At 41.4% G+C, this 15310-nt stretch overlaps 1 protein-coding gene across 1 annotated transcript in view; it reads left to right on the top strand.

Moving 5' to 3' along the window:
- Positions 1-263: 263 nt before the first annotated feature.
- The window catches only part of LOC306661127 (uncharacterized protein), a gene marked incomplete at its 3' end in the record, with an annotated part of 41582 nt that continues 26535 nt past the window's right edge, over positions 264-15310 (top strand). Inside the window, exons 1-3 of the mRNA XM_079139916.1 lie at positions 264-395; positions 3059-3284; positions 12639-12933. Coding sequence (XP_078996042.1) covers positions 284-395; positions 3059-3284; positions 12639-12933 — 633 coding nt within the window. The 5' untranslated portion in view covers positions 264-283. The remainder of the gene's footprint in view (positions 396-3058; positions 3285-12638; positions 12934-15310) is intronic.

Here is a 15310-nt window from a genome sequence, read left to right as displayed (position 1 = left end):
AGTGACCTTAAGTACACTCACAAGGGAGTGTGTCTTTGTGTCTCTAGTCCTCATTTCTGGCACATTGCCTAGCTCATAAATAGCACTTGATAAATACTTGCTGGATGACCTACTTGATAAATAAATGAGTGAATGTTTGCTAATCATGCCACAGCAGTCTCCCGCCCTCCCCTGTGTGTCTGTGTATCTCTATCTGGTAGGTATCTGTAACCGTAACTCTCTTCCTGTGTTAAAGGCTTCAGGTTTAGCAGACCCAGGGAATACGGACACAGTGGATCCAGCGATGGACATAAGCCCTATGCTTGACATTGCAACAGCTGTCCAACTGAGAAAACTGCAGAGGAAGGTCAAGCACATCTTCCTTCACTGGCTGAATCACTACAGATGTGCATTGGGTCAGTTCTGGAATCCATTCCATTGCTCCACACCTCTAGTTCCCATCTTTCCAACTCCCAGAGAACCAACATTTAAATGCTTCTCCCCTCCAACCTGCTCACAGTGGCCAGGTCGTAAACTGTAAAGCCCTACAATACCAATTCTTATCAAGGATGTAGGTGATTGGCTATAGCAGGAAAAATAGAAGACAACCTTCACTTTATTTTCTTTCTCTTTTTGGAGAAGAGAATCTATTTGCCCACGTCTGTTTTCATAAGCAGAGGTGATTTATATGAGAGTATTCAGACAATACTTTCACCCCTTCAACCATCACGACCTTACCATCACGACCTCGGTCTCCCACTGAAAACTCATTCCTCACCAATGTCTTCTTCCCTTGCTGAGCTGAGAGGGGGCCTGTGTCCTCAAGTTAGAATGTGCTATTGCAACATCAATATCAATTCACAGCTGGTGCTTGGCTGCAGAGCCTCACACAGTTTCAGTTCTTGCCTGGTAATAGAATATAGTTTTATTCTCCTTATTTGTGGAAGTTAAGTTCTCTTAAGTCCCCACAACGTTTATTTAATACTGAGTCATTGGTTCCCTGAGGTCGCTCACAAGGTGAACTTCCTGTGAGTCTGGTCACATTTTTGTCAATCTGTCTATAGAACCTTATTTTATGTATGTTTCTGCCTAAAGACACCTTGTTTATTACATATTGTTGATACATTAACAGTGCATTCATGCCAATGGCATGCCTGAGTGAAGCTTATCTAATGTGTATTTTCTCCAAAGAGCCTTTTTTTTTTGGTACTGGGAATTGAAACCAGAGGTACTATACCATTGAGCTTTATCCCAAGTCCTTTTTATTTTGTATTTTAAGGCAAGATCTCACTAAGTTATCTAGGCCCTTGCCGAATTGTTGAGGCAGGCCTTGAACTTTTCAATCCTCTTGCCTCAGCCTCCCAAGCTGCTGGGATTACAGGCATGTGCCACCTCACCCAGTTTCACAGCCTTCTTGAGCTTCAGAAGGCTAGGCAGCACTTCAGCATTACATATGCAGGTCATTTTAAACAGAAAATAAAAGTTAAAAACATGGCACTAACTAGGCCTTGAAAAGGACAGCTGTTTACAGAATGAGCTGAAATAAAGAGGCAAAGCGTAGCTCGGTTGGACTTCACTTGGGAACGTGCAGAAGAGGCACCCCAAAAATTCCACTGCTCTGCTCATGTCTGTGAATGGCCAAAAAATCGCCACAGATACTGACTTCGGGGATACAAATAAATTTTAGGGAGTAGGTGAGTTCACAATAATGGAGTGAGCCTTGAGTGTGTGCTCAATCCAAAGGCAGTCTTCCCCGTTCAAGGAGTTAGTGTGCTACATTCTATGGTATATCCAGAGCGTCCCAAAGGATATGCCACACATTTTTTCAGGGGAACTGAAAGTGAAAATGGCCCTCAGGGGAGCCCGGCTGGGTGGCCTGATTGAGCCCCGGGATAGTCATCTCTACCTGCAAGCAGCTCTGTAAGTTTATCCCATATGTTTTATTTTGAGACAGAGTTGCTCTGAGTTGCTGAGGCTGCCCTCAAACATATGATCCTCCTGCCTAAGCCTCCTGAGTCACTGGAATGATAGGACTGTACCACTATAATTGGCAAGTCCGTCCTTTTTTTTTTTCTTTTCCTGTACTGGGGATTGAACCTAGGGCCTCACACATGCTAGGCTAGCGCTGTATCATTGAGCTATACCCCAACCCCACATCATTTTTTTTTTTAATATCGCACTGTCTATAACAAGAATCCACATGTATAGTGCTTTGCAGCTTACAGTTTTCTATGTGATGAGAAAAACTTGAGACACACTGGTGTATTTGTAACATGATTAAAGGACGGTTCTCAGAGTTAAACAGACCTGCCCAAATCTTGATTATGCCTCTCTCCAGCTGGGTATATTTGGAATTACTTGTGATGTTGTAAAAATAAGAGTATAGCTGTTCCTTGTGTCTGTGGGGGATTGGTTCCAGGACCTCTCTGGACATCAAAATGGGAGGAGGCTCAAGTCCCTTATATAACATGATGTGGTATTTGTGTATAACCTACACACATCCTCCCATATATTTTAAGTCATCTCTACACTTGTAATGTCTAATACAATGTAAATGCTATATAAATAGTTGTCTTACTGTATTATTAAGGGAATAATGACAAGAAAAAAGTCTGTGCATATTTAGTACAGATGCAATTTAAAAAGATATTTTTTGATCCTAATTTTGGCCCAACCAGTTGCAGTTGGTCTGAGGCAGAACCTGTGGATCTAGAAGACCAACTGTATCCACATACCCATAGGTGAGTAGGACCATGTGTTTAAAGTGCTTGACTTGTTACCTGGTAAGCACAAACTCCTGTGGATTAGATTTGTTGATAGCCTAAAATTTTTCCTTGTATATTATTACACAAATACCATTTATCCTCTTAGCAGACCTAAAGGTACATGAAAATAAAAGAACCATCATATAACCAATTAGAACAAACTAAAAAAAAAAAAAAAAAAAAAAAAGGAATCATCAGAAAGGGTCTTTTCCATATGGGTGAAGGAGCATCCTTATTGCAGTCAAATTAACCCATACAGTTCAGTCAGCAGGTGCCCTGGTCTACTAAGTCGAATATATTCTTTTACATTTCAGGAATGGAATCACTGCTCACTCGTAAAATAGCCAAGTTTCCACAAGAAGTGGTCAGAAAACAAAAGGTCTTATTAGTGAATGTTCCTCTGAGACAAGATGCAAAGGATAAAAATGAGGATAAGGAGTATCTTCGATACCGAAATACCTTCCTAATGCTGAAGGGTTTCTTTAATCCTTCACCTCTTCGTCGGATCCAGAGGACCCCAGCCAGCAATCAGTCCTTCGGGTAACTAACCTCATTTGTTTCAGTAAGTCATAGTCCAGCTTATGTTTGAGAGAATGTTAGGTAGACATCTGGTTCGGTCCACCTGGAGATGCTCAGCCAGGCCTGCTGTTAAACTGCTTCTCTGTAAGCCAGTCACTTTCATGCTCATTAATGACAAACCTCTTTAAAAGCTGGGTCACACAGCCTGGATTCAAGCGTTCAATCTCTCTCTAATCTGCTCCTAACAGGTTTCCCATTTAGCAGTGGAATTCAGATCAATCAGGAATCCAGGTTGAGTTCACCTTCACCTCTTTAGTGAACACGTTAAAAACTAGCTCTACGCTGGAAACGCCTCACTGCGTGCTGGGTGATAGTGCACGAGTGCCACAGTGACTGCTCCCAGTTCTCCCCAGGGAAATAAGTGTGTCCCTGTTTTCTTCATCAGCATAAAAGCCTAGTTCTCTATGCGTTTGTATCTCTAGGACTGGCTCCCAAATAGGGAGGCTCGATACCTCAGGTGGAGACAGGAAGCATCTCCATCTACGTCTAGGTAACTTGGGGGCGGGGAGGCGTCTGGGAAGAGCAGCTTGGTCTCACGCTGGGTAGCAGTCCCCTGAAGCCAGAGAGAAAGCTTGGGTTCTCCCACTTACATACTGCAAAACAGCTGTGCATACATCTGGCCCCAATCCCTAGAGCTCCCCAACCTAACACTGCTTCAGTAACATTTAGCACAAACAGTAAATGAACAGAAAAGTTATAAATGCAGTGAGGGAAATGTTTCATGTATTTTGAAGTATTGTCATCCTACCTCATGAGTACTGCAAAGTGAAATAGTGCTACCAGATGCATGGCCATGGAATGAATTTAAGTACCATGTAAAAGCTGTCTGTCACTATAGGTGTATAGGCTAAGCGATAGAAGGACTAGGGCTTTAAGTCTGCAGGAAGAGATAAGATAGTGCACACCATTAACAGTGGAAGGCAAGGAAGAAAGTGCTAGCAGAGTAGTGTACACAGAATTATAGAGAGGTGTTGGGAGGAAGAATAGAAAAGGTGTGGGGTGTGTGTGTGTGTCATGGGTATTGTACCCAGGGCCTTGTGCATGCCAAGTCTGGACTTTACCACTGAAATACATGCCCAGTTGATAGGAAGGGATTTGGTGGGGGCAAGAATTTGAATATTCTCAAGTGACAGGGAGAATTTGAATATGCAAGTAGGGAGGAATGGGTATTCCAAATGCAAGTACTTGGAGGATTTTATTTAGTGTTCACAACACATGTAAGGGTTAACTATAATTAATCCCTTGCTGTCCTTCCCATCTCTACTTTAGTGCTAAGGAAACTGAGGCTCAGAGAGATTAAGTAATTATGCAAAGGCTCAGTTAATGAGCACCAGATCAGGGATTTGAGCAAAGGAATCCAGGTGAGATGGCGCAGGCAAGTCAACTTGGCATTATTGGAGCTCAGGGTATGGAAGACACAGATGATAGGTTGTGTTTCAGAAAGACTCTATGTACCAGAACCAGCACCAAAGTTCGAAGGTGCCCAGAGACCAAAGGAAGAGGCAAGACAAATCCAGGCATGCAGAGTACAATTCATTAGGAACTTAGAGACAGAAGTGTGTCTTGGGCAGCAGTAAATCCAGAGGATACCTGCACCGCATGGCAGGAAGAAGGGATTTAGATGCTAAGCTAGACAAAGATGGGCCACAGACAACAGAATGCACCTGGACTTTCTCAACAACTGTTAACATGTCGAACATAAATTAAAAAACAGTCCAGATGTCAGTGGCCAGCTGGAGCACTTGGCTGTCTTAAAGACTGTTTATCCTATAGGGTTTGGAATGTGTGCCAGGGTCACCTGACAAGCAAAATGATTGTTGTGACCAAGATGGCTGTGGTCATGTCAAGCTGGATTTCTATTGCAGGGTTGGGCCAGATCATGGAGAGACTTGACTCCAGGCCAGAACCGTGTGCAAAAACAAAATTAACCAAATCCTTTCAGATTTGCAATAATGAAGCAAGCAGGCACTGTGTGAGGCAGCTCTAAAATATTTACTTAGCCTATCAAAACAACTCTAGAAGTCAAAGCCCAAGCACTTCACATTTAAATGTAAACTTATTTTTATGGCTCAGTAACATAGGTAGACATCTGAAGAGATTAATACACATTCAATAAGGGCTTTGTTGATTTCTATCAAAACTTCACAGAAACCTTTTGATCTGAGATTCTCAATCTTGAAATAAACTTGAAATATCAACTGGAAACAAGCACCATGCATGAAAAAAGTCTTTAACTGCAAGCACTGCTCTGTACGCTTTCCACACTGTCGTTCAATTTCCAGTCGAATCCTGTGTGTGACATATGATGACATTTCGTAGGACAGTGGTATAATGTCCTAAAGACACACTCACAGATCAGACTAGCTAGGAAAACTTCAGCAACCTATACCTCTCTGAACTTTTGTCTATCTATAAATGGGCATTAATAATATCTACTTCACAAGGTTGTATAAGAGTTAATTGAGATAAACATGTCAAGTTCCTAGCAGTCTTCCACCCTGTAACTCCTCAATGCAAAGTAGCTATTTGGGGATTCATCCCACTAATGAAGGATATATGCTGTTTTGTCATGTGCTTGGCTCGCTATACTGTGAGTATGTCATGAGATTCAATCATTCCCCCAACTTTTTTTTTTAATTAAAAATCATAAATTTACATAGGGCAATGTTGTTTGATTCATTCTGTTATTTTTTCCCTTCCCCCCTCCCCTCCCACCCCTCTTTTCCCTCTATACATTCCTTTCTTCCTCCATTCTTACCACCCTCCTTATCCCTAATCCTAAACCTAACTCTAACCCTAACACTAACCCCTCCTACCCCCCCCATATGTCCTCATCCGCTTATCAGCGAGATCATTCGTCCTTTAGTTTTTTGAGATTGGTTTATCTCACTTAGCATGATATCCTCCAATTTCATCCATTTGCTGCGAATGCCATAATTTTGTCATTCCTCATGGCAGAGTAATATTCCATTGTATATATATGCCACAGTTTCTTTATCCATTCATCAACTGAAGGGCATCTGGGTTGGTTCCACAATCTGGCAATAGTGAATTGAGCAGCTATGAACTTGATGTGGCTGTATCTCTGTAGTATGCTGATTTTAAGTCCTTTGGGTATAGGCCAAGGAGTGGGATAGCTGGGTCAAATGGTAGGTCCATTCCAAGCTTTCTGAGGCATCTCCATACTGCTTTCCAGAGTGGCTGCACTAGTTTGCAACCCCACCAGCAATGTATGAGTGTACCTTTTTCCCCACATCCTCGCCAACACCTATTGTTGCTTATGTTCTTGATAATTGCCATTCTAATTGGGGTGAGATGAAATCTTAGGGTAGTTTTGATTTGCATTTCTCTTATTACTAGAGATGTTGAACATTTTTTCATATATCTGTTGATTGCTTGTACATCTTCTTCTGTGAAGTGTCTGTTCATTTCCTGAGCCCATTTGTTGATTGGATTATTTGTATTCTTGGTGTAGAGTTTTTTGAGTTCTTTATAGATTCGGGATATTAGCGCTCTATCTGAAGTATGATTGGCAAAGATATTCTCCTGCTCTGTAGGCTCTCTCTTCACATTACTGATAGTTTCCTTTGCTGAGAGAAAGCTTTTTAGTTTGAATCTATCCCCCACCCCAACTTTTTTAAAAAAGTTTGTTTGTTGAGACTGGAACCCCGGGGCCTTGGGCATGCTAGATGAGCACTTCACTGCTCAGCTACATCCACAGACCTTTTGATTATTATTTTGAGACAGCGTCTAAGTTGCCTAGACTGACCTTGAACTTGTGATCCTCCTGTCTCAGTCTCCCAAGTATCTGGAATTGCAGGCACATCCCACCACACCTGGCAGTTTATTGCTATTTAAACTGTCCCATCAACTATCAGCTCTTAGAGAACTGAGCTAATTTCTTTTTACCCCGTCATCTATGGACCCTCCTCATGGTAACTTTGTCCTTCCATCCTCTTCTCGGAACCTTTGACAATGATCCACATTTGAAGTTAAAATCGACAATGCAGTCCTCAAAATGCAAGTTTATTGAATAAAACTGAGAAATACAGTGAACAAAGAAAATTCATGTTTCTTTCTTTCTTTTAAAACAAAGATCAGCAACTCTTTTCACTTGCAGAGATCAATGCACAGGGAAATGCTGGTAGTATAATAGTATTTAGATGAAGTGTTGAAAGCTATGATCTTAGTCATATTTCAGACAGTTTTCCCTTCTACAGTAGGCCATATGAGTGACAATTTACAAGCACACTACTATCAACATGTCCCTTTCCCTAACTTTTTATGCTTTTGTTTCTCTTTCTTGCCTGAAGGATGCATTTGGAATCATTGTGTTTTGTGGTAGACATTGGTGAACATTTAGTTGAATACCAGGGGTTCTTTTCATCCTCATTCTTCCCAAGAGAACTCTGACTTTATTTAGCATCCATCCATCCCTCCTCAGCAGTTTTTGACCCCACCCCACTCTAGAGATGAACCCTGGTTGGTATAAAGCACTTAAAATGTTTCATTTATCTGGTGACATTTGGGGACGTGGGCATGCGACGCCAGACCTAATGGACTCCAGGCTTTTTGTTGGGGATGCTGGGAACATTCCAAGTATTAGTTGCTCTTCCTTCATGGTTGTCCTGGGCAGACGTGAGACCTGGGATTGTTTGGCCATCTGTATCTGGCTATGGATGCAGCTGACTCACAAAGAAGGGGAGTTTGATGTGGAGCCACTGGATGGTTCCACCCCGAAGCCCTGCCTCTAGCTTCCAGCTGGAGCCAGTCAGTATCCTGGCTGAGTCAGTTTGAGTTGCTTTTTCTGTAATTTGCAGCCAAAGAAAGGAGTCCCAACTGACATGATATGTAATATAACAGGCCTCCCAGGGTTTTACCTTTAGTTTCCTTTTTTAGACAGTATAGTAGATATCAGCAGAGAGTGGAAATAAACCTGAGTGTTGTCCAGTCCCCAATGTCTTAAAAAAAGCATTTTAATTCTTTTTTTTCCTGAAGTTATCTATTCCATCATTTTTTTGCCTTGAGGATTCTAAACATACCTTTAAAAATGTATGTCTTAGATTTACTTTATTGTTTTTATTTTGCCCAGATCAAATATAGCTTTCACTTATTTATTTATTTATTTTTTGCAGTGCTGGGGATTGAACCCAGGGCCTAGTGCTTGCAAGGCAAGCACTCTACCAACTGAGTTATATCCCCAGCCCATAGATCAAATATAGCTTTTGACTATTGATTTTTGTGGATTTTCTTAGAATTAACTATCTTTATATGTTTTGCCATTTTGGATTCTTGAGTGAAAAGTTTCTTTTTTTCTTTCTCTGTGTGTGTGTGTGTGTGTGTGTGTGTGTGTGTACACCTGCTTGTTTCTCCCCATCCAGTAGCTTCTCAGTGGTCACACAGTCAGGATGGACTCTAGTAACAGTGGCTCAGGTGTCTTGCCCTATGCATATCAGGAAACTGCAAACCCAGTCTCTAGGCCAGTGAGCAGCTTGCCTTGGTCCCAGTTGGGAGGCTGTGTCTGTGTTCTCCCACCTGCCCAGGCATGAAGCTTCCTGTGAGCAGGAGTAGGCAGCAGCTCTGCCTCATGCAGATTGGTGGAAGGCCCTGGGCCACGTTTTCAAGGAGTGAGCCAAGCAACATTCCCCAACCCCAACCCCTTCCTTGAGAGTTTTCACTTTATTTTATTCTATTTTCCCACAAGAGCCAGATTCTTGTCCAATTTTGCTGTTTCTAGACTTGAAGCCAAGCAAGTGGTTTTAGTCCCAGTAACATATTGGGTTTCAGATGTTTGTTTTGTTTTTTGTAGTGCTGGGCTGGAATACCCAGGGTCTTGTGCATGCTAGACAAGTGCTGTACCACTGAACTACATCCCCAACCAACATATTGGGTTTCTATCCACAGGACTGCTCCCTTGGTTTGGAGCGCAGCTTTGTCCTTTAAATTGCTTCATTTCTATTTTACCTATCATTGTTATGAAGTTAGAGGGGTTGTTCTCGGAAAGAACTTACAACACCTTCTTGATCAGAAATTTCCACGGAGGACTGTTGCCTGCAACCTGAATTTCATTGATTTCACAGCACACAAGCCGTCGCTGGTGTCGTGCAGGGATGCTCAGATGCCTCTCCAGGGGCACTGATGTTGCTATGCTCTGTCGGTCAGTCATGATCCCTGGGGAGGCAAAGGTGGGACGGAAGAGGAAGTGGTCACTGCAAAACAAGAGAATGTCACTGGGGCTAGGACTCCCAGCAGTCTGCTCTTTCAGGGTGGAGATCAGAGCCTTACTTCAAAGCACACCCGATTTCTTTGATGCAACTCCTGCCTCTTCTCAGAGCTCTCTGTGCTGCCCAGTCCCTGGCAAAGGTGGTCAGGTTGCTGCTCTTTCTGGATCACAGCGTATACCAAGGCAGACAGGCTAAAAAGTTATTTTCTTTTGAACACTGTACTCTTCAGGGTATAAGATTGTTAACTCTGGAAATAACATTAATACATTGAAGAAGAAAAGCAAAGCCAGAAGACTCGCCTACCAGATAAGAACTTTATGAAGCCATAGTAACTAAAATATTGTAGCATTGGCACAAGACTATTTAAATAGACCCATGGAACAGAGCCCTACTCAGACCTGTTCACACAAGGGAATTTGATACACAACAGAGATAGCATCACAAATGAGTAAGGAAAGAACGGATTAGTTGAGCAATGGTACTAGGGACGACTGATTATCAGAAGGACATGCACACAAAATTTGAATTGACTGAAATAAGGCAGGAGTCCTTGGGGCTTTTAATTTTACCTAAAATTAAAACATGAAAAAAATATATACACATATATAATGAATTATAACATTATGATTTGATAAAACAGTGATATTTGTAAGGGTATTTGTTTTATTATTCATATTTTTATAAATATGTGAACTATTCCATTACATGCATAGAATGATGCACATATATAAACTTTTACTGTAACTGATATGGAACTGATCATATTCTGAACATTTCAGAAAAATAATATCCTACTGAGATTATTTGCCTCTTTTTCCACAAAAGCAGATTTGTTTCCAAGTTATATCTAAATTCACAAATTAACATTATACCGAGAAAGAACAAAAAAGACATTAAAAATGGGCCTGGTCGGGCATTAAGGCAAGTGCCAAAATAACGTATTCTATTTGTGTACATGGACTTTCTCTCTTTCTCTTTTTAGATATTGAGGGTTGAACTCAGAACTTTATGCATATTAGACAAGTGATCTTCCACTAAGCTACATACCCAGTTCCATGCATGGGCTTTCTTATGATAATCTCCTTTTCATAGAAATGTGTTCCTATCAAGACACTTTAGAAAGCATGACTTTAACAAACTTAAGTTTCTCAGTGTATTAGTCAGCTTGAGCTGCTATAACAAAATACCACAGATTGGATGGCTTAAGCAATAGAAATTTATTTTCTCACATTTCTGGAGGCTACAAGTCCATGATCAAAGTCTGGGGTGATGGAAGGGGTTTGGTTCCTGGGAAGGTTCTCTTCTTGGCTTGCACACAGTCACCTTCTTGCTATGTCCTTGCATGGCAGAACCAGTAAAAGTGAGCCCTCTGACGTTCCCTTCTAAGAACACTAATCCCCTCAGATCAGCCACCCTCCATCATCTTATTTAACCTTACCTCCATAAAGACCCTGTCTACAAATACAGGTGCATTGAGGGTTGGTGTTTCAACATACAAGTTTTAAAAGGGAATCACAAACATTGAGTCCACACTACATGGAGTCAGAATAAAGAAATTGAAGCTAATAGTGACTATTTTAATAATAAAATGAACTCTTCTCAGACAGGCACACACCTGTAATCCTAGCTACTCAGTAAACTGAGGCAGGAGATCACAAGTTCAAGGACAACCCAGGCAACTTAGTGAGAACCTGTCTCAAAATAAAAAATAAAAAAGACTGGGAATATAGCTCAGTGGTAGAGTACCCCTGTGTTCAATCCCCAGTACTGCAAAAGAAAAAGTACTCTTCTTGGCTACCAAGAATGTCAGTTCTAAATAACTTAATTAAAATGTTGTATTTCTAAACAAGTTTTAACAGCTTATAAAAATCCTTTCAGCTAGCCAGGTGTGGTGGAGCATGCCTGAAATCCATAGCTAGGGATGCTGAGGCAGGAGGATCTCAAGTTCAAAGCCAGCCTCAGCAAAAGCAAGGTGCTAAGCAACTCAGTGAGACCCTGCCTCTAATAAAATACAAAAAATAGGGCTGGGGATGTGGCTCTGTGGCCAAGTGCCTCTGAGTTCAATCCCTGGTACCCCATCCCCAATAAATAAATAAATAAAAATCCTTTCACTAATCAAAATTCAGAAAATTGTTTCTATAATCTTTGTCACTTCCCTGGAAGTTTTGTGGAAATGTGAACTTACCTGTACATAACACAAGTTAATATTGAGTAACAGCCTGGTGTGGTAGCACACGCTTGTAATCCCAATGGCCCCAGAGGCTGAGACAGGATTGTAAGTTTAAAGCCATCCTCAGCAACTTAGTGAGGCCCTAAGCAACTTGGTGAGACCCTGTCTCTAAATAAAAATAGGAAAAGGGCTGGGGATATGACTCAGTAGTTAAGCATCCCTGGATTCAGTTCCTGGTACCCTCCACCCACTGCAAAAAAAATACTAAGGCACAGTCAGAAGATGTATAGTCATATTGAGAGTGACAGATGATGGACCCAAATATAACTTCCTGATTTCCATTCTAAATATAGAGTTATGGTTTATCCAGTCTGTAATAGATGTAATAAACCAACTCAGGAGTATGCAACAGGTATTTCATCTTCAGGAGTCACTTGGATGGCAATATTTTAATAGGAAAAAAAATTGCAGGTTCAGATTACAGCTTTACTATTTACTATTTGTGTGTTTGTGATCAAATTATTGAAGTTTCCCAAACAGACCAGGCTTGCATGCATTCTTCTTGCATATTAACACTCTAATATCATTCCTTTTTTTTTTTTTTTTTCTTTTTGTGTGTGTGTGTGTGTGGTGCTGGGGATTGAACCCAGGGCCTTATGCATGCAAGGCAAACACTCTACCCACTGAGCTATATCCCCTCTGATATTCTTACTGACCAATTATTTGCAATCATTTGCCTGCAGAGATGAGAAGACTTACATTTAAGTCTTAGAATATTGACAAGTATTTTCACATGTTGGCAAATAAGATTCTGTCCAGAATCAAACTGTGATGCTTTACCAAAGCAGCCACTCATAATTTGGGGATGTTCTTTCTGTCCGTTCAGTTCTTTAACACGATTCCTAACCATTACATTTCCAGGCTCCCTCTTCTCATTGAAAGCAAGGATGCGTGTTTTACTTCCCAGCTGGTTTGTCCTGTGGTACTCAGGAGAACACTGTGTGGGAAGGAAAGGGACACATGCCGGTGTAGCTCTCACAGCATCCCTGAAGTGACAGACCTGGAGTACGATCACCTTATAAGCAACCAGCTGTCCTCTGTGGATCAGATCATCATAGTCTATGTGTTCTCAGCTAAGGAAAAAGACAGGATTATGAAAGAAGTGGCCAAAGTATACAGGAAACTGAACAGATCTAGAAGCATGCCTTGCATTCAGGTAAGTATCATGTGTATAAAGATGAACTCTGTGTGTGAGACAAAAATACTTGTATTTTTCATCTTTTAGATTTCCTCAGCCACATAGAGGGTCTTCTGCCCTACTTTTTTTTTACTGAGGTATCACATTTATATAAGGAAGGTTACAAATCTTAATGGTACTACTATGGTTTGGACATGGTCTGTCTCCCAAATGTTCCTTAGCTAGAAGCCTGGTCCTCAATGTCATGGTATTTAGGTGGTAGAAACTCTAAAGGGTGGGGCCTGGTAGGAAATGATTATGTCATGGGTGTATCAACTCTGGAAGAAATTAATGCTTTTCTCTCAGGAGTGGGTTGAGTCTCATTTACTTGGATTGGTTCTCATGGAAATTGGTTACTGTAAAGTGAAGCCACTCTGTGCACTTGGTCCCTTCTGCTTGTGGTCATTTCCCCTTATCCTTCTCTACCATGAGATGCAGCCAGGGGCTCCTTACCAGATGCTGGTACCATGCTATTTGAACTTTTGAGCCACCAGAATCATGACTCAAATAAGCCTCATTTTTTAATACACCACTCAGTGTCAGGTATTTTGTTAGAGCAACACAAAATGGACTAAGACAGATACAAAGTGTAATGAAACTTTTATGTATTTATGTATTCAAGATAAAGAGTGTTTCCTGACCCAAAAAAGTTCTCTCGTCCCTTCTCAGTCAATAATCTACCCAGTTACCCATCGCCAAGTAACTATATTCTAATTTCTATCACCATAAATTAGTTCTCTCTGTTCTAGATCTTCATGGAATCACACAGTGTGAACTTCATGAAACACACAGTACATTTTTATGCTTCCTCTTCCAGAGACTAGGAATAGTAAACAGCAGTCATATGCTAGTATTCTCCCATTCTACATCCATGGCAGACATTACTAATCAAACTCAGACTGGGTCCTGAACTCTTTTCTGATTGTGCTCCAAGCAGCTACTGCTACCTCAGCAGCTACACATGAATCCTCACTAATTCTTACTGATTTTATCACTGTGAATTTTAAAAAACTGTCCCTTCTCTTCAATCACACTGCTTCTGCTTACTTTATTGCCTCCTACATGGTTTTCACCAAATCCTCTCTAACTGGTTTTCCTGCTTCTGGTCTTAGCCCCTACCCATTACAAGGTGTTTTTTTTAACATTTGAATATGACTGTGCTGTTCTTCCATTTAACATCCTCTGAGGACTTCCCTTTGGGTCAAGTCCAAGGTCCTTGGGGCCCACTTTCACTGTGGCCTCCCCACCCACCTGTTCGGTTCTCCATCTCAACCCTAGTGATAGCTCCAGGGTTGCATTAGAGAGCCCAGATCTTGCTCTTCATCAGGTTGAAGCATGTGGAAGCCAAAGGCCTGGGCTGTGTCAAAGCTCTGAACTGCTTCTAATGAATTGCTTTTTAGGATGTTGCCCAACATATGTCCTGAGCAGCTTTTGCTACAGGCCTGGGGTCCCCTATCTAAAGCACAATATAAAAATTGTCTCTCTGAATGGGAAGCTAGAAAGCTTTACTTCCCATAAGAGTTTTATGTTCCCTCTTGCCTGGTAACAAGATTTTTGGTGCCTATCTGGGTTTCTCTCTTCATTCCATATACCTAGAAACCTCAAAGAGTGCATGGTGGTGAAATGGTTAAGCTTTCCTTGGAAGCTAGACATCATGGGAATTCACCAAGTACCCTGGTGGAAGCGTTAGGGGAATAGACAGGGCTGAGGTTGTGGCTCAGTGGCAGAGCACTTGCCTGTCATGTGTGAGGCACTGGGTTTGATTCTTAGCACCACACATAAAGAAATGTATAAAATAAAGGTCCATCAACAACTAAAAAAAATGTTTTTTAAAAAGGGTATCAACAAAGCTGCTAAGAGGGTAGTCTGAGCCATGGAGGGTGTGTGTTGGCTTCTGGGAAGCACCTTGAAACTGATCCCTCTGCTCATAACTGAAAGTCTCTCCGTGGCAGGATTGTGTCCCATTCACCATTGTAGCCCCCATGCCTATCCCTGGGCCCAGCACATGTAAACATTTAAGACATGTTTTTTTAATGAATAAATGAACCAATGAATGAGTGAATGATCCTTCAGTACAATGACCATGGTCTTAGTCATTTATGAATGCCCCCTTCCTTGCCTGGCTCCTAATAGACAGTAAATGTTGACTGAACTGACCAGAAATATCAAAGTAAGAACAAGATCAAGAAAGCAAATATTTATTGAGAGTTTACTGTGTTAAGACCACTTATCATTTAATCCTCAGAAGAAGTCTAAATGGCTGGCACTCTATGTGAGTCTAGGGAGCACATATCAGTAGCTGAGATGAGGACAGTTAAGTTACTCAGCTGAGGTTCAGACCAGGCACTCCAGGACC

Source organism: Sciurus vulgaris (genome assembly GCF_902686455.1).
Source record: "Sciurus vulgaris genome assembly, chromosome: 5".
In the NCBI taxonomy this organism is placed as follows: Eukaryota; Metazoa; Chordata; class Mammalia; order Rodentia; family Sciuridae; genus Sciurus; species Sciurus vulgaris.
This window is presented reverse-complemented; position numbering and strand designations above follow the sequence as displayed.